This window comes from Mastigoproctus giganteus, chromosome 2 (genome assembly GCF_048544385.1).
Source record: "Mastigoproctus giganteus isolate SK-2022 chromosome 2, ASM4854438v1, whole genome shotgun sequence".
Taxonomy (NCBI): Eukaryota; Metazoa; Arthropoda; class Arachnida; order Uropygi; family Thelyphonidae; genus Mastigoproctus; species Mastigoproctus giganteus.
Genome location: NC_143576.1, coordinates 241,913,999 through 241,933,433, shown reverse-complemented (window position 1 = coordinate 241,933,433; position 19,435 = coordinate 241,913,999). Strand labels below are relative to the sequence as shown.

At 34.5% G+C, this 19,435-nt stretch overlaps 1 protein-coding gene across 1 annotated transcript in view; it reads left to right on the top strand.

The window, feature by feature from the left end:
• Prp18 (pre-mRNA processing factor 18) overlaps positions 1-19,435 on the top strand; it is a 106,412-nt gene that overhangs the window by 62,880 nt on the left and 24,097 nt on the right. Inside the window, exons 4-6 of the mRNA XM_090369074.1 lie at positions 6,596-6,859; positions 12,447-12,515; positions 14,810-15,022. Coding sequence (XP_090225200.1) covers positions 6,596-6,859; positions 12,447-12,515; positions 14,810-15,022 — 546 coding nt within the window. The remainder of the gene's footprint in view (positions 1-6,595; positions 6,860-12,446; positions 12,516-14,809; positions 15,023-19,435) is intronic.

The window sequence follows — 19,435 nt, the reverse complement described above, 5'->3', positions numbered from 1 at the left end:
TAAACTACCCTGGTATTGTGGATTGGCTAATTTTAATATATTTAAAGAAGGATTGGACAGTTGAAGTGGAATTTTTTTTATTTTATTTTATGGCTGATGCTCTATAAGCTTGCTTCATTTTGCTACTGGAGTTTCAATATACTTAGTTTCATATAAATACTGGATTTTCAATATACTTAGACCTTTAATCAGATCAGCAGTGAATTGCATTTTGAATTTCTAAGATGATCAAAAATACAATTTAACAAAACATAATGCCAAAGTTATATTTCGAATACTGTGGCAAAGCTCTTTAAATCAGCTTAACTATCTCAGTAACATGCTGTGAGACACAAATATTGGCTCCTCATTAAAAACTATTGATATTTATTAGAGAATGCCACACTGATCACAGGTTTATAAATTACTAGCAACTTCCTTTGTTGAATTTTTTTTATGTCTAAAAGATAATTTTCTTTAATAGCTGAAATATTTTATCTTTTAAGTATTTTGCAGTATACTTACTCAAATAACTTAGAATTGGATTACATAAATTTATGGTTACACTGTCAGCATGTGTAGGGAGTGGCAAAAGACCATTTTCCATGTTAAAATTAATTTAACCTTAACAAAGGTCAAGTTCAAGAGTAATTCAGTAAAGATTTAGATTTGCTTGGAAACCCTGTGGCAGAAGTTTAAATATTTATTAGTCAATAGCCACTAACCAAAGAGACATACAAGGGTGAGTTCAAAAAAGATTTGAATTCACCCAGACATATTTCATACGTTGAAATATCTATAGCAACCACAAATTTTGGTTTTGATCTGACAATTCATTTTTTGTTTGCAACACCAAATGAAGTGAACTGTCACAGAGAATAAAGTAGAATACAGATCAGTGATGTGGTTCCTCTTTTGCAATGGAAAATACCCAAAACAATCCACAAAGAATGGTCGCTATTTATGGAGAAGACTGCTCAGGTTACAGTGTTATTGCACATTAGTATAAACAATTCAAGTGTGGAAGATCCTGTGCATGATAAAGAAATCCCAGGGTTCCCAGCAAATGCTGTAACAGAAGGGAATGTTGTAAAAATGGAGGCATTAATCCTGGAAGGTTGTATTAACTTCAAAGAACTAGCTGCAGAGTTCCAAATTAGTGTAGGATCTGTGAAGAACATCATCCATCAACAGTTGCATATGAGTAAACTGTCTGCTAGATAGGTTCCCGGACTTCTGATCCTCAACAGAAGAAGTAAAGGGCACAATTTGCACATGGAATATTGTCAAAAGCAAGAGGAGCTTTTTTTTTTTCCACAGCTAGTCACCATGGATGAAACCTGGATTCATCACTATGATCCTAAAACTAAATAAATATCAAAACAATGGAAGCATGCCGAATCACCCCCTCCCCAAAAAGAAAAGGTACAACGAAATGTCAGTTTTTTGGGATCAGCATGATGTAATACTAAAGATTACCTTCAAAAGGGCTGTAAAGTGATGGCAAAGTATTATTTCAACCTCCCAATAAAGCCACATGCTGGCATAAAAGAAAAAAGATGGGGAAAGCTGTGTGCCTGCTCCATGATGCCCCTGTGCATTCCTTGCATGCTACAGTGAGGTGTGCCCATGAATGTGGGTTTGAAATATTGCCTCATCCTGCTTATTTTCCCAACCTTGCACCTTCAGATTTCTTCTTTCTTCCTGTCCTGAAGTCCTTTCTTTGTGGAAAACACTATGCTGCTGGTGATGAGTTGGTCTGAAGGACAGTCAGAGAACCTCTACAAAACTGGCCTATGTGGAAGTGTATTGAGAGATGGAAAAGATGTCATTTTTGTCTTGTGACTATGTTGCAAAAGTGTAAAACATGGTGTTTGTTTCAACCTTCTATCACAACCACTTCTGGGTGAATACAAATCTTTTTTGACACCCCTGCCCGCAGTATATCTACCACCAATGGATATGTGTCCAAAGGCCATTTTTGTGGAATGTCCAGGTTCTTGAAGCCATGAGTAAGTCTTATAAATCAATGTGTCATCTCCAGCAAAATGCTTGCTATGAAAAAATGACTTAAGTGATGGAAAAGGAAGGACCTCCAAATGGATGCAGTTAGAAGAGTACAACAGATGCAACAAAATTTCAAAATACCAAAGCTATTCCTCCAGTACGTTTTTCAGTTACATTCCTTGCTGTTTTTTCCTTGATGGCTGTATGTAAATGGGACAGGAAGTTTGAATAATACTGTGGTGTGGTAGTTGGAAAACAAATGCCATCCTTCTGATTTGGTGACTTTACATTATAATTATATCCATAGCAAGTAGGGGGCGCCTCCGTAGCCAGGTGGGAAGGAGTAGCAGTGCGTAGCACGCGCTTCTTGATTAGACCGGGGTTCGAGCCCGTCACCACCAAATACGGAGGATGCAGAAAGGTCAGGGAATGACCACCGCATATCCCGAAGCAATATGGTCTTAATTGCTAATGCTCTTAAAAACCAAAATAATAACAACACATAGCTAGTAGATTGGGATTTCTTCGTTATTAATGAGGTGATTACTTGGGAACTAAGAATGTTACATCTTTGGAACATTCTTCATTTCATGGTCAAAATAGTGAATCTAATTCTTCATCCATAGCTGGGAAAAGAAGTCACTCTAGCTACTGTTACACATCATCAAAAGTTGCTCTTTACAATTCTGCCTTTGTATTTTCTGGAAAAGTGACAATTAAAGGATCCATTTGGACAGAAGCCTTATTGAAGTGCATGATGTTTTCCATAGAGAAAATACTCACAAATTGCTCTATTAAGCCAGTTCACAAATTTTTGCACAGCAGTTCTCCATGACCAACATTTCCACTTTTTTTAAATTTTCTTATTACAGCATTTAGTTGGATGCTTTTGATTTTCTGTATCAGTTAATGATGGTAGTTCACTAAGGTTTTCTCACTTGAGACGTCTGTGTGGGGCCATGTTAAATAGAAGCCTGTTAGAGATCACAACCAGGTGCTAACACTTAGTGGCAGCAAAAAGAATGCTGCAACTTTCATGTTTCTAGAGGGAGGGGGGGGGGGTTATTTGTATCCAGGTCTTGACTGTCCCTGTATCTTTATCACTCTGCAACAGCACTACAAAATGGATAATCCTTCCCTTATACTGCACTTAATCTTCTCATAAATTGTTTTATGTTTTTTCCCCTTGGGGAACCAGGAGTCTTTTTCATCCTGGGATACATGCAGTCTTCCATTTAAAGGAGCGATATTTTGTTTGCAGATTGTAAAGATAATGCCATGTTTTATATCATATCACTATTTTTAAAAATCTTGGATAACAGTCGCAAATTTCAGAAAGTTCAAACCTTATTTGTACTGATATGCTGTTGAAAACTTGGGAACAAAGAATTTATAATCTTTTCATCTTTAAACTTTTTTTTTTTTTTCAATTCTTATTTGACAATCACCCTGAATAATGAATGCAAGTGACAAGTTCATCATTTGTTAACATGTGATGTTTCTCACACCTTGCACATTCTCAACATTACATATCACATCCATCCTTGAAGTGCTTACACCATTTAGATATCCTATCTATTGATCAAGCTTTTCCATTGTATGCTTCAGCAATCATTTCTACAGTCCCTTGGGCTGATTTCTTTAAAAAAAAAAAAGCAAAATTTTATAGATCTTTGTTTAAAAAGTGACTTTCTAAAAATGCAATGTGAAATTACCTACTGGCAACAGCAAATAAAATTAAAAATAAACAAAGCTTTGTTTTTATTTGCTGTGGCCAGTAAGTAATTTTTAGCAAAATAAATTTTTAATGATGATATATTTAAAATGTTTTTTAATGCATGAAATTGTTATATTACCACATGGTATCTGGCACATTCTTGTATTTGACAAGGATGAGGCCCCAAAGTAGCGATTTGTGATGTTTAGCTATATCTTATTTTATCATTCCAAATCAGGTCTATGAAATATGAATATGAAGGTCCACATATGCAGAAATTACTAATGTATGTATTATTTTAAATTGCACCATATTAAAATCATATAGAATATTTGGAAAGCACCTACAAAAGAACAAAAGCAAAAAAACCTAAAGAATAGCTTTTCAGTAAACCCCTAAACCCTACCACAGGCTTAGGCATGATCCTATTCTCTAATAATCTTGGTTTCACTGTACTCTTTTACGAAGTCAAGAACTAAAGGAGGCTGAGTCAAGGTGTTAAATGCCCCTAGATAGCACTTTTTTTTTGCCAAGATTTTATGGTACCTCCTGGCAAGATGATATCCCAGCTGATGAATTCTTTATATAATTTCTTTTCTGTTTATTAATTTATTTTTCAAAAATTTCATTCAGAAGCACTAGTTAAAAAAAAAAAAAAAAAAGTCTCAAGGCCTTCCTTATACAGTCAGTTCTGCTATAACGTGCATTTCTTGCAGCGCAAATTTGCTCCACTTCAACTGATATGTTAGGGAACAATGCGATTTTCACATTGGCTCGTGTGTGATTTCATCTGCAAGTAGCACCAGGTGAACACAAACTCCAGCACCAAGCTAAACATAGCAACCTGCGCAGCAGGTTTTGTAATACAAATTTACAAAGCTTAAAAAATGTCAAACGTGAAATGTTGTAAGAGCTATATTTCTCATTTACTGTAGTTGTATTGTTCGGAGACTGTATTTACAAGATAACACCTGATATTGTAGACAGACTCGTGTTTTCAGGAGCTCACATTTTTCTTCCCCTTCACTGAAATCTTCATGTGCAATTTGTGCATCGTGTGTTCGTCATTATTGATTGCTTATCTTTTTTACTGTTTTTTACATTTTACAATCCAAAAAAAAAAAAGAATATCAGTAAACAGAAATACCAATCAAGAAAACTTCATATCTTGTCAAGGTAAAAAAGTGCTATATTTACTGTAATATTTATTTATTTATTAGAAATTTAAGATGTTTAAACCTGTGTTAGCAATTTTATTGGGTTTCTATATTTTTTAGTATTTTACCTACCAGACTGAATTTTTTTTTTTTTTTTTTTTTATTTCTCCACCCCTATCCCTATTTTTCTCATCAGCCCTGTTGTTTATAATGTGCGGAATACCATAACGTAGAGATTTTTAGGAATGTGTACCATGTTATAGCAGAACTGACTGTATTCTGATTTTCAGCACAGTATAGTGTAAAATATGTGATGTATATTTTATACAGCATTATACAGCATTTTATATAGTGCAAAAGTTCATAAATCAGATCTAGCCATACCATAGCTTATGGGCAGTACTGCTATCTGAAAGATCTCTCATCAGTTGCCTATATAATATTTACATAAGCATTCTACTCTTGGAAAAAAAAAAAAAAAAAAAAAAGTTTTCCACTATTATACCTTAGCAGCAATACAAAAAGAGTATTAAAAGCTAAGAAAAGGCAGATACAGTTACAGTGTTTTATTATGCATTCAGATTAGTTTAAATTTAGTGATACTTATGGATATTAATGGTATATTAGTGGTATTAATGAACCATAGCATCCTGAAGATAACCATACTTTTATGACTGGGCTCATGTTAAAATTGAAAAGCATACTGAGAAGAGACTCTGTCACAATATCAGAGGGTATATATTGATGCAACAAGTTGTCCGAGAACCACGAAACTGATTACACCACCAACTGCTTGCTCATGTTCACTGACTGTTGTTGCTAGCATAAATATTCATATTGAGGAATAGATTTTGAAAAGCAGGCTTGCTAAGTGTAACGTTGCATTCACATTGTATTAATGTTTGAAATGTGGAAATAGTTATTCTTGCCATTCAAAAAAAAAAAGTGTGCACAATGGGTGCAACTTTGGGGGGGGGGGATAAAGTAATCCATGTTGATTTCATGCCACAAATTTAAATGGTTAATATGTAATATAACAGTTTGTTATACACTGATGTGCAGTGGATAACAGTTTCGAGTAGTTTGCAAGAAAAAGCCCAGGAACCTGTTGAAGCTGCTCTGATTCTATTGCATTGTTATTAACAAAGCTGCATACTGCAGCTTTGATAATAACAATACTGGAAATCTTGCAATTTGAAATTACGAGCCATCTTTCTCCTTACTGATCGAACTTGGTTACCAGTATTTCCACTTATTCAGACCACTGGTAGAATATCCTTGAGGACAATTTTTAAATGGATTATTCAAAATTAGTCTCTGGAAGTGGCTACATGATCACCCTATATATTTCTATGCTGTCAGAATCAGTGCCTTGCCATATTTATTGAATATATGCCAGTGTGCAAAGATTATTTCTTGAAAAGCAATAAGAGTATGGTCACTGTAAAAAAAAAAAAAAAAAAAAAAAAAAATCTGAACTAAACTTGAGCCACCATTACATTAACATAAATGTTTTATCATTTTCTGTTTGTTTCATTACTACCTCATAGATTATGTAAAATGATTCATTCTATGCGAAACTACCTGTTTTGCTTGAAATGTTTGAATTCATAAGTTTGAAATTCGATTCATAGTGTTTGTTTATAAAATTTACCCTGTTTTTGATTGATATACTCCTTTTTTTTTTTTTTTTTTTTTCTTGGTATGAATTTTAGTGATTACAGTTTTTTTACAGGTAATTAGGAGACTCCGTGAGAGAAATGAACCAGTTCTTTTATTTGGTGAAGCAGAACTAGAAGCTTTTCAGAGACTAAGAAGACTTGAAATTTTGGAACCTGAAGTGGATCGTGGCTTTAGGAATGATTTCCAAGAAGCAATGGAAAAAGTGGACCAGGCATACCTTGATGAAATTCTAAAATCACAGGGTAAAACTGATGATGGAAAATCTATTAATGATGTAAAAGTGGAGGATGAAGGTACAACAATTGAGGAAATTAAGGTATTTTTTAATATTTTCAAGCTATGGTAATTTTCAGATTTTTGAGTAATCTATGGCAGAAGATTAATTTTTTTAAATTGAGGATAGTACTAAGCCATTAGTGATACTATTATTTACCTTCTGAGACTTCTCTCTGCAACAAAAAATGTTATCAGCATAATATATAGTTTAATCAGTTAGTCCAGAAAAATTTAAAAAGTGGGGGGGATGGGGTTATCCTCGAGTGAAGAGATCGCGGTTTTTTACCTGGGAGTTTAACGAAACCGTAGAGAGGTGTTCTGAGATGCCAGGGTGGTAAGGTCGAGATTGTGTCCTCACTATTGGAGGGTCTGGGAAATGCAGCCAGCTCATGGGCCTGCAGATCGCACTTGTCCAGGGCACAGGCAGGATAGCCACAGTTAAATAAATCTGTTTTTGCTCCGCTGTCGCAGAGCACTATTGGTTGTCTCAACACAACCTTGACCCCTCTCTGGTTATTGCTGGAATCACTCCACATATCCGGTTGTCATAATACTTTTAACCTCAACAGAGGCATGTGCATACATCTGATCATAGAAGCTGCTATTCTGCATTGTGATAAACATTGGCACATGCCACAAGTGCATGCCCTACGTTCACAACCACAAGCATCTGGTTCTAACCATTGATTGTCCATACTGTTGCTTGTACTCATGTCATGCTTTGTTTCAGCTGATGAAGTGTTGTTCCTCAGACTCAAAAGCTACTTTTTGTTTTATTTTAATTTTTAATTCATTTGCCTACCTTAATTTGTACCTGTAGTTCTATTAAAGTTACTACCTTACTTGTACCTGCAATTTTCATTATTATTTCCATTCCTCCGTAATATTATATTGTATTATCTATGGATCCTGGAGCAAGAGGCCTATTTAATTTTTAATGATAAACAATATACTGAAAACAATAAAAATATATAGAAATAAAAATACACGGAGTAAAATGAGTTAGTCACAAACATAAATGAGGTGATGTTAGGTAAACCAGAACATGATGATACTGCAAAAAAATTGGAGTGTGGGGGGCAACTAATCAATGCATGTCATTTATTCCAGATAAGTGACTGCTGACTCTGGGTTTTTTTTTTTTTTTTTACAGTATCATGTCCTGGTGTACCTTTTATCATATGACAAACTTGCTATTTATCTGTATTGTGTTTGCATGACATAAATGGCCCACTTAACAGCTTCTCGCTTATGTTCTGTGATTTTAACTCATTTTACTTTGTACTTTTTCATTTTTAGTATATTGCTTGTCATTCTTGACTTACTTTTAATTATATTTTTTATTTTTGTATACTTATTTTGATAAATTTCATTTGGTTGTGTCAAATAATATTATTAATATGATCCCCAATGCACAAGGCCTGTTTTTAGGCATGTTCACACATATGCATAAGTGACTGACTGGTATTGTCACCATGTCCTTGCATCCGTCCATTTGCATATAATAACTCAACTCCCAATGGATAGATTTTCATAAAATTTTATTTAGTTCTTAGAAAGAATTAAGAGTTGTCAGGCCTTTCCAAATTTCATTAAAATTGGGCAAATAGAAATTCATAGATTAAATGTGGTTTTAACATAATATTGTTAGCTTTAGGCAGCCTATGAATGTGGTGTTGCTTATGAAGAGACACCTATAAAAAAAGAGAAAAATATATATACATGAGGAGAGTAATAAGTGTTATTGAGTTGTAATTAAACTGAATGGCTAAGTGTAAGGAAAATAAATTATAGTTTTATCAAGTATTCTATAAAGTTATAATCTTAGTAATTATTAGAAAATGATGCAGGAAAGCGAGCTTACAAAAGCATCAGACAAAAAAAAAAAAAAAAAGAATTCCCTGTCCATCTCCTCCAATAATTTGTCTAGTTCTTTCTTGAATTTATTCAAACTACCTGCTTCCAAAACAACAGTTAGAAGTTTGTTCAATGCTACCCATATGCAGTACCTTGCATTCATCAATTTTGAAACTTCAACTGCCATTTCTCAGTCCCTCTTCCTAATTTTTCTAGATCTTGTTGCAGTAGCTTATCTTTATTAATCTGCCAACCTTTGTATCATCTGCAGAATTAGACATTAAGCCTAATATACCTTCATCAGTATCATTAATAAATATAGAAAACAACAATAGACGCAGCACAGAACCCCGGGGGAACTACACTAATAACATTAGTCCATGAAGAGCAGCATCCATTAATAACCACTCTGTCTTCTCCCACTCAACATCCCTTTATCCATAGCTAATTTAACCTTATGCCACACTGCTTCAATTTGTATAGCAGTCTATTATGACTGCTATACAAATTGGAGCAACAGTATCAAAAACTCTCCTGAATTCCAAATAAACAAGTATGATATCAGAATTATTTTTTGCATCCAGTTTCTTTGTTAATCCATCATAGTATGCAATTAGATTAGTCAGGCAGGATCCTTAAATCTATGCTGTGACTGACTGCAGTATAATTGCATTTCTATACAGAATTGCAATTATATTGCATTACTTCTTTAACCAGTTATCATTATTTTTCCTGGAACAGAATCTAACAGGTCTGTAATTACTCATGTCACCTTTTGATCCCTCTTTGTGAATTGGGGATACATTTGCACATCTACAGTCCATAGGAACCTCCTCTGAATCCAAAAACATTCTCATAATTATAGCTAAGGGTTTGCTTACATCCTTTGTTGCCCAATATCATTGGATAGATTATATCCATCCACCCAGGTGCCTTTTTTATGCTTAGCTTGAACAGTTTTGCTTCCAGGATCATCAGTGTTAATGTGATTCGACCCCTTCTGCTGTAATATAAGTAAAGATGTCTTTTGCTACATTTCTTTGCATTCTTTGCCAGAGGCTTCTCATAATCTGCCTTAGCTTTCTTAACCTCCTTTGTGACTTGATTACAGATAGTATTAATTGATAAGGCAATAACTGTTTACTTTTCACTTCTGTTAATCACAGAAAAAGAAGTTAAAATTGCATTAATTTAAGAAAAATATCAAATGTGCCTGACTTGTAATGTAGAGATGAATTTTTGGGATCTTTAAATAAAATATGGGAAATTTAACTTAAATGTAATTGTATTCAGAAAGCCAGTTCAACAGTATTTGGAAAGAAAATTTCATGCTACAATAGGAGGAAAGTGGGATGGTCTGAATCTTAATGTCTAGTTTTTGGACAGCCAGATTTCAGGCTGTCTACCTGTACTTATTTATTTACAGAGTATTTCATCTCTCTCTCGCTCTCTCTCTCTCTCTCTCTCTCTCTCTCTCTCTCTCTCTCTCACACACACACACACACACACACACACACACACACACACACACTCATGAAAAAAGCAGCTACTTTTGAGTAACAGCATGTATTAGTTGAACGAAACAAATTTCAAACATGAACACATTCAACTGTGCTTTTGAAGGTTGTTTCAAATAACATTTCCTTTATATATGAATGTGCTTCAATTTTTCTAGTATATGTTGCCATATCTTGTCTGTGTTTCCAACTAATAATAGACATGGTTTTAATGGATGGCCAGCAAAAATGCTTTTAAAAATTAGATGAGGACATCGCACCTCTCAGTCATTTTGTCCGATTTTGGCTCACAAGAGTCAATTCTCTAGAATTTAGATCCTGAAGTTGATTATATCAAATTAAGGGATATATGTAGAAGATATTATTGCTTCAAATAAAAAAAACAAAGTTCTTACACTTTCAGAAAAATAGCCATTAATTTCTGTGAATTTTTTATTTATATTTTTAAATTGGTGTTTCATTTTTTATATTAATTTTACTTTAATGATGGGTAACCAAGTCAAAATGAGAAGAAATTAATATTTAAAAATTTGTATCTACAAAGTTTTAATTTTCAGGATGCATCTTCCAAAAGAAAACTTAAATATAATAAAGAAACTCACTCCATGGACTCCAACCCTATCAAAAACTCACTACAAGCAGCCCACACATTTAGGAAATTTATAAAACTAAAGCAGATAATTTTAAAATATGGTTTATTGCATTTCATAATGACATCACAATTTTCATTTATGTGCATTGTATGATACTTATTAATCATTTTGGAATTTGAAAGAAACATTCAGATTGCCATTCCAACAGAAAGATGGATTTGCATTAAAAGTGTGTGTGTGTGTGTGTGTGTGTGTGTGTGTGAGAGAGAGAGAGAGAGAGAGAGATTCTGGTTTCTGAATATTGTCAGATATTGAGGTATCATTCACTGTTGTCATGTTATGCATCAAAATGATGAATGAGAAAAAAAAAAAAGTACAGTCAGTTCTGCTATAATGTGGTACATGTGTTCCTAAAGATCTCCATGTTGTATTATTTTGAACATTAAAAACAACAGGGCTTATGGGTAAAATAGAGATGGGGCAGAGCACTCAAAAAAATGTTCAGTCTGTTAAGTAAAACACTAAAAAAGTTAGAAACCCAATAAAATTGCTAACACAGGTAAATGTAGCACCTTTACCTTGACAAGATATGAAGTTTGCTTGATTGCTATTTCTGTTCACTGACATTTTCTTTTCTTTTTTTATTGTAAAATTTAAAGCAGTAAAAAAGATAAGCAATCAATAATGACAAACATGGGATGCACAAATTGCACAAGTGAGCAAGTTTACAAAGCTTAAAAAATAGGAATGAAGAGACGATTCAAAAATTTATTTATGCTTTTTATATGATTGAAGATTTCATGGAAGGAGAAACACATTTCACTCGATCTTTCACTGGGCAGTAAACTCGATCTTACTGCAAATGCAGTAAGATCGAGTTTACTGCCCATTTATAATTAGATTGCATGAACTGAAAAGCCCAATAAACCAGGAACTGCAAATTGTTTTATGGTAGTGACCTCCAGAAATGTGCTCCTCTACTCATGCTATCACACCTCACAAAATTTCTGTTCGAACAGAAAAATGTGAGCTCCTGAAAACACGAGTCGGTCTACAATATCACGTGTTATCTTGTAAATGCAGCAAATGACAAAACACTGTCTCCAAATGATACAACTACAGTAAATGGGAAATATAGCTTTCACACATTTGACGTTTGACATTTTTTAAGCTTCGTAAACTTGTATGTATTGCTGGGTTGCTATGTTCAGTTTGGTGCTGGATTTTGCGTTCACCTGGTGTTACTTACAGATGAAATCGTGCATGTGCCAACATGAAAATCACGTTATACTCTCATTGTTCCCTAACATATCAGTCGCGTTGGAGCAAATTTTCTTTTCAACAATGTGCATTATTGCAAAACTGACGATAATGTCTTTATTATCATACAGTTGAATTCCTTTCATTCAACATATAATTTTGCACCGGTGGTAAATGGAAAGACCAAAAATGTGCAAATGGCATTAATATGGAAAAATATTCTGCATTATATGAAATGTAATTGGTAAACTAATACAAAGTGTTTTGCAGGATGATATTGTGCAAAGGGTGATTAGTTCATATGATGAGCTGTGAATACTTTGTGATTTTAAAAAAAAAAAAAAAGATGGTTTTAAGAATATACTTTTTTTTTTTTTTTTTTTTTTTTTTTTTGTTTTAGGAAATGGCCATTAATCTTGGCCAAGGCAGTGACAGCCATGATGTAAAAGTGATTCTTACATTCTTGAAGGTAGGCATACATTAGAAATATTTGATGTTGAAAATAAATGTTCTACCTTTATGTATAGAAAATAATTTTTAATAAGTTTAATGAATATGTAATATTTAGGGCAAAAAAGCCTCAGACTGGAGGAAGAGTTTACTGTCATAAAAGTTAGTGCATTATCATCATCTTTATACACAGTGACCCAGCCAATGTTGTGCAGTGGCATCATTACATAATGTCTCATATTGTGCATTCCTTTAAGAGTTGCCTATCTCATTATACTTTGAATAAGTAATGTTTCCCCACTAGGTGGTCACTGATTAGAAGACTACTGTTACTTATTCTCACTGGGCACCACCACCCAGACAGCTGTTTCAGGACTATTTGGTTCCTCATCAGTAAGTGGATAGATACAATACCCTAATAGTATAACAGCTGCATATAATGCACTAACTTATATGAGAGTAAGTTTAATGAAATATTTTCATCAGCTAATCAACCAGTTCTCTTAAGTTTAGTGAGTACTTGGTGGTCACTGATTAAAATTAATTTGTCTGGTCTATCAGCATTCCATTCATAATTTTTCTCTACAGCATCCTATTTTTTCTTAGCTCTACCCTAGTAGGCCTCCTAATGTTTGACACTCAACCCAACTTGCTCTTGGTCTGACTCTGGGCCTGTTGCTGTCTTCTGCTTCAAATATTTATTGGCCTAATTGTTTTTCTTCTATCTCTTCTCTCTACCTATACCATCTTAAGTTTTTCAGTACCTTTCATTGTTCCTCCAAGCTTTTTTCTTATTTCATCATTTGTAGTATGACATTACCATTGTTTCCATCTGTTAGTTTCTTTTATTTTTTGGAGATTCTAGTTTTTGATCAATTCCATTATTCCTTACCCAACTTTCAGCTCCAGTTAAAACTATGTTATAAACAGCTAATTTATCTTTTTCTCCAAATCACTTTAACTGGTTTCCTGCACTTATTTCTTTACTTAAACTGTTGTTTAATTCCATGCCAAACTATTAATTTTATGCAGCTGACTTTGTTCAGTTTTTTGTTATTTAGTCTACATTCAGTTTATCTTTGTCTCCTAACTTTTGTTTTTGTACAACTGGTTTTCATGCCAAATTCTTTACAACCTTTACTAATTTATTCTAGTAATACTGAAGAAGAATTTGAAAAAGCCAAAACATATTCCAGAAATTAAAAACAGTTAGCAGTTGTCAGGTGCTAACTTTGTTTTGTCCCATGCCACCATAATGCAGCTCTATTGTGCACCACTACCACTGAATTAAACTTATTCACCCATTCATAGACTTGGAATTGATTCATGTACAGTTTGCCATACTGAGCTAACATTCTTTGATAAATTTCAGCAGGTTTTATTCTTACTTTGTTCAAAAAGTGGGTTACAGATTGCATCTTATATCTTGGTGCATGACTGCAGAGATGTCACCACGTTGAAAATAGTGTTCCCAGATAGTAATGCCAGCAGAAGGTGCCATGTGTGTGCCCAATGCTGCCATAATCTGACATATTATCATCAAACTTGCGTAATATGCATTTTATGTTGATTTTGTGGCTTTTATTTGAGTGAGCCTTTGTACATAGAATATTTATATGATATTGCTATTTATGCTGCAAGAGCATTCTCAAGGATGTTTTCCCAATATATATCAAGTCATAACATTGTGGATATAGGTTATTATATTCCATATAATTATTTTGTAGAAAATCACATTTTCCATTTTTTTTAATGTTATGCAAATGCATTCCATTTTAGGGCAAAAGCCTCAAGTTGCATAGTGAGTTAACATGCTTACAAGTTAGTGCAAATGCATTAGATCTGCTCACAGCTAACTACTAAATAGTTATAAGATTGGCATCATCAACCCAGGCACCTCGAGTTACCCCAGGGTAACACCAGGGTGCCTGCCCACTCACCGAAGAGGAGCCAATCAGCTCTGAAACAGTGCTGTCTGGGTGGTGGCATCCACTGAGAATAAGTAACAATAGTCTTCTCCTGTGGTGAACCCTTACTAATTCGAGGTAGTGCAATATCATGGCAACTCGTGAAGGTATTAACAATATGAGATATACATAATGATGCCAATCTTATAACTATTTAGTAGTTAGCTGCGAGCAGATCTGATGCATTTGCACTAACTTGTAAGCATGTTATGCAAATGTTACCTGTATAAAAGTAATAGCTGTAGGTTTGTTTTGACTTTAATCTAAAATTTCCTTTTTATTTTAAACAACTTTATAGTCTTCCAAATGTGATGTTGTCTCATTTTTTTTATTTGTATTTCAATAGTTTTTGCTGCAACTGTGGGGTAAAAAGCTTAATTCTCGACCTGAAAGTGAAAAAATTTCCATGAGGGGAAAACTGGCTTCAGCTACATATACTCAAACTCAGGCATATATTACACCTCTCTTCAAGAGGCTAAAAAATAAGACTGTACCAGAAGATATTTTAGAGCACTTGGTATACATTGTAAAATATGTCCTTGGACGAGATTATGTAAAGGTAAGATTTTCAGTTGGATATTATTTATCATTTATTTCACCATAAACTGGGGTATATTCTCTAATACAGTTAAATCTTGTGCACAGATGCCAACTCTGGATTTACAATAGAGAATTCATCTCTTTACTTGATTTGACCCCTTCTCCATCTTACTGTTATAATATAGTTGTTGACAAAGTTTGTCCATCTTTTTTGCAAAAACTCAAGTTTTTTCTGCCTTTCTCTTTTCACAAAGAAAAGTAAAATCACATTAAAATTGGAATTTTTTTAATGTGATTTTACAAAAGAAAATTTGCATATTTCTTCTTATTTTTGTTAATGAATTTTGTTAATATTTCAAAATATACATGCGAGATAATAGCATTTTTCGCTGTAATGTGCAATCATTTCATCATATTTGTGTGTGATAGAGCTAATTAAAATGTTTTGGCAAGATGACAGAGAAATATAACGTAAATTTCAAAAGATAATTTTTCCATGTATTTTGAAATCTGAAAAATGTAATGTTTTCCATGTGTGCTTATATAGATGGGATTTTCAATTTCAAATGGTGCAAAGCACAATCAAATCAGATATTTGCAAACAAATAAGCATGAGGAGAGTCTAAAGTTTGCAGAAAATTTAACCCCAGGAGCTCACATCTTGGTGAGTATGGGCTTAGCACACCCAGGGTCCTGAACTGGATATCATCATTCTTCTCTCTTTCTCTTCCTTAGTGATTCTACTTCTGAGTCTCTCTCTCTCTCTCTCTCTCTCTCTCTCTCTCTCTCTGTAACTGAGGATTTTTTTTTTTTTTGGCTGGTGCATCAAAAGCCTGTCTTTCTTGCACCTTATAGGTAATAATAATAATAAATAAGTGCAGCATTTTATAATGATAAAAGATACAAATGTTTATTGCCGTCTTTTGTTATGGAACAAAATCTTCCTCTGAATTGTGTTGATTGTGTAAGTGATCATATATATATATATATAAGTTCAGAAATTTGTTTCTCAGTAGTGAAATAGCCAACAAAATATTGTTGTGGAAGAATGAAAACAGGCACTGTTAGTGAAATTGTATGGATAAGGAAAGTAGTGGTTGATGTCTCTGAAAGATGGGCTATTTTTCTATTGGTTTCTTTCATTTAGATTCTTTTGATATTTTTTAATTGGATTTACCAAATCATAATTAACAGATCACTATTTTTAATTCAGTAAAAAAAAAGCTAAAAATTAACTTTTTAAAATTAAAACAAAACAGCAGTGTTAAATAGGCACTTTGTGAGTGGCCTTGTTAAAATCAAGGGTGCAGCAGTAGTAGTAGTGGCATGTGATGCAAGAAAGCAAGTGTATGAGCTTATGCAGCATGAGCCAAAAAAAAAAAAAAAAAATCACACCATTCCCTCCAAATCCCTGTCCAGTTCTTCCTTAAATTTATTTAACCTATCAACTTCCACGACAGATGGAAGTTTGTTCCAGCAATTAACCACCCGCTGGCTAAAGGCAAATTTCCACACATCTATTCTGCATCTTGTCTTTTCTTAATTTGAATTTATGCCCCCTTAGGTTCGTAATCTGAACAAGTGGAAGGATCCCATCAGAATTCAGCGTGCTCAACCCATTCAAGGCCTTATACACCTCAGTCAGATTACCGTGCAGGTGCCTAGTCTCCAGTCACTGCAGTTTGCAGAACTTAAGCCTCTCTTGGTAAGAGGATCCCTTGTTGCCCTTCTCAACTGGATCACCTTCAAGTAATATCACAGCTAATGGAGAAAGCAAATGAATATGAAACACCATTATGCCTGGCATTTGTGGATTATGAAAAGGCATTTGACCCCATACAGTATAAGGCAATGTTTCGGGCACTGGAAAGACAAGGCATAGATACCCCATATATTATGATTTTGAAGAAAATATATGAGAGTGCTACATCCTTTGTTAGACTAGACAGACAGTAGGAAATTTAAAATCGAGAAATGAGTTCGACAAGGAGACACAATATCTCCGAAGCTGTTTACTGCTGCCCTTGAGGAAGCTTTCAGAAAATTAGACTGGTCGCAGAAAGGAGTCAACGTGAACGGAGAGTACCTAAACCATTTACGATTTGCAGATGACATTGTGGTCATAAGCCACGATCCCAAAGAATTAGAGGAAAATCTTAATCAGTTATGCACAGTTAGTAAGGATTTTGGACTAAAGATGAATATGGCTAAAACAAAAGTAATGATGAACAAGTATGCCACAGAAAGGGAAATAATGATTGAAGGAGCAGTAATTGAAAAGGTGGAGTCATATACTTATCTGGGACAAGTTATTAGCTGTAATAATGATAAATGGCTGGAAGTCAAGAGAAGAATAAATTTTGGATGGATAGCATTCAGGAAATATAGTCACATACTGAAGAGCAATATCCCAGTTTGTCTGAAACGTAAAATAATGAACCAATGTATACTCCCCACCATGACTTATGGAAGTGAAACTTGGGCACTCACCAAAAGAATGGAAGAGAAGCTGAGAACAACATGGCGAAGAATGAAACGGATTATATTAGGAATCAGACTGTTGGATAAGAAGGGAAACACATGGATTAGGCAGCAAACTCAAGTAAAGGACATTCTTATCAAAACTAAAGAACTGAAATGAACTTTGGCAGGCCACGTAGCTTGAAGACATGATAAAAATGGACTAAGAAAATAACAGAATGGTACCCAAGATGAGCTAAAAGAAAACCTGGAAGACAATGGAGATGGACAGATGAAATTCAAGGGTTCTTGGGTTGTAAATGGATGGCCATTGCACAAAACAGTAGGAACTGGAAAGTTACTGGGGAGGACTTCATCCTGCAGTGGATTGAAAATGGCTGATGATTTGTCCAGTGATATGCGAGGAGATGAATCCTTGATTCAGGCCTCTGATATGAATATCAAGAGCCAGCTGTTTTGGTTCATTAGGAGGTAGTTTCATTTGGGGGGGAGAACTCAATTGTAAAGAAAATTCATTAAAGTGGAATAGAACTAGAATGTTTTCCTGTTGCTAATATTGATGATGCAACTGCTTAATTACCAATTCTCATGGAGACTAATACAATCATATAATAAGTCAGATGACCTCTGGAAACCAGTTGTAATCAGCCTTCTGCACTAAGTGGGCTCTGCTGTAGTCACCTTTGCTCTTCAAGAGCATCTCGTGGAATGCATGATGACTCTTCCTATGATTAAAGCTGGCCTCTTTCAAAATCGGCCTTGTGGTAGGCAATGGCATACCACCACATTATCTGATGCCACAGAGACCATAACAAAACCAACTCCAAAAACTGCTGTTAAAGGAAGACCTGCAACTAGGTGGAAGGATGAGATCAGTGAACTTTTGGGCGTGACATTTTGCAATGCTGCTCGTATAGCATATGATCAATTCAGTTGGAGGATTTTGTTGGTGGCCACAACAGCTCCTCAGGGAACTATGTGACTGGAAGGAGAAGGGGACTAATGGTGTTTTGATTGTATAAGTAATTACTAATGATATAACAGCGAAGAATGGAACGAATTATATTGGGAATCAGACTGTTAGATAAGAAGAGAACTGCATGGATTAGGCAGAAAACTCAAGTAAAGGACATTCTTATCAAAACTAAAGAACTAAAATGGTCTTGGGCAGGATACATAGCTCAAAGACATGATGACAGATGGACTAAGAAAATAACAGAATGGTACCCAAGAGGAGCTAGAAGAAAACCTGGAAGACAAAGGCAGAGATGGATAAGATGAAATACATGAGTTTTTGGGTAGTAAATGGATGGCCAGTGCTCAAAACAGAAAGAACTGGAAAGTTGCTGGAGAGGCCTTAATCCTGCAGTGGATTGAAAATGGCTGATGATGATGATGTTCGTGTTCTAGTGACGGTCGTGTTCCAAGCCGCTAAGTGGATTTTTCTTATTTATTGATTTGAAATTATTGTTTTTCTAAAACTTTTGATTTAAATTTAGTAGTATAACATTATTTTGTGATTTTTTGATTAATTTGGTGTATTTATTCTTTACTCGGCCTTGCAAAAGTATCGGTAAGGGTTTCCACGTGTTCGTAACTACCGCTACCGTTAGTAACTTTCCCGCCATTGTGATACCGTACTAGATATACCGTAGGTTATATACCGTACTAGATAGTGTTAGTTGAACTTCGTTAGCAGTTAAATTGTACGTTTAAATAAATACATATAACGACTTAGATTACAAACGTAATATAATTAATAACATAACATAATTAATTAATGAATTAATAGAATCATGACTCAGACCAGAGCAGCAAAGCAAAAGGCTCAAGCTAATGGAAGTGCTGTGGCTCAGAGCAGAACTGAGGGGGGCAGTTGTCCTCTGACTCACAGCCTTATAAACTGCACTGTTTGCTTGATGTTTGCAGAGCAATCGGGTACGGGACATGA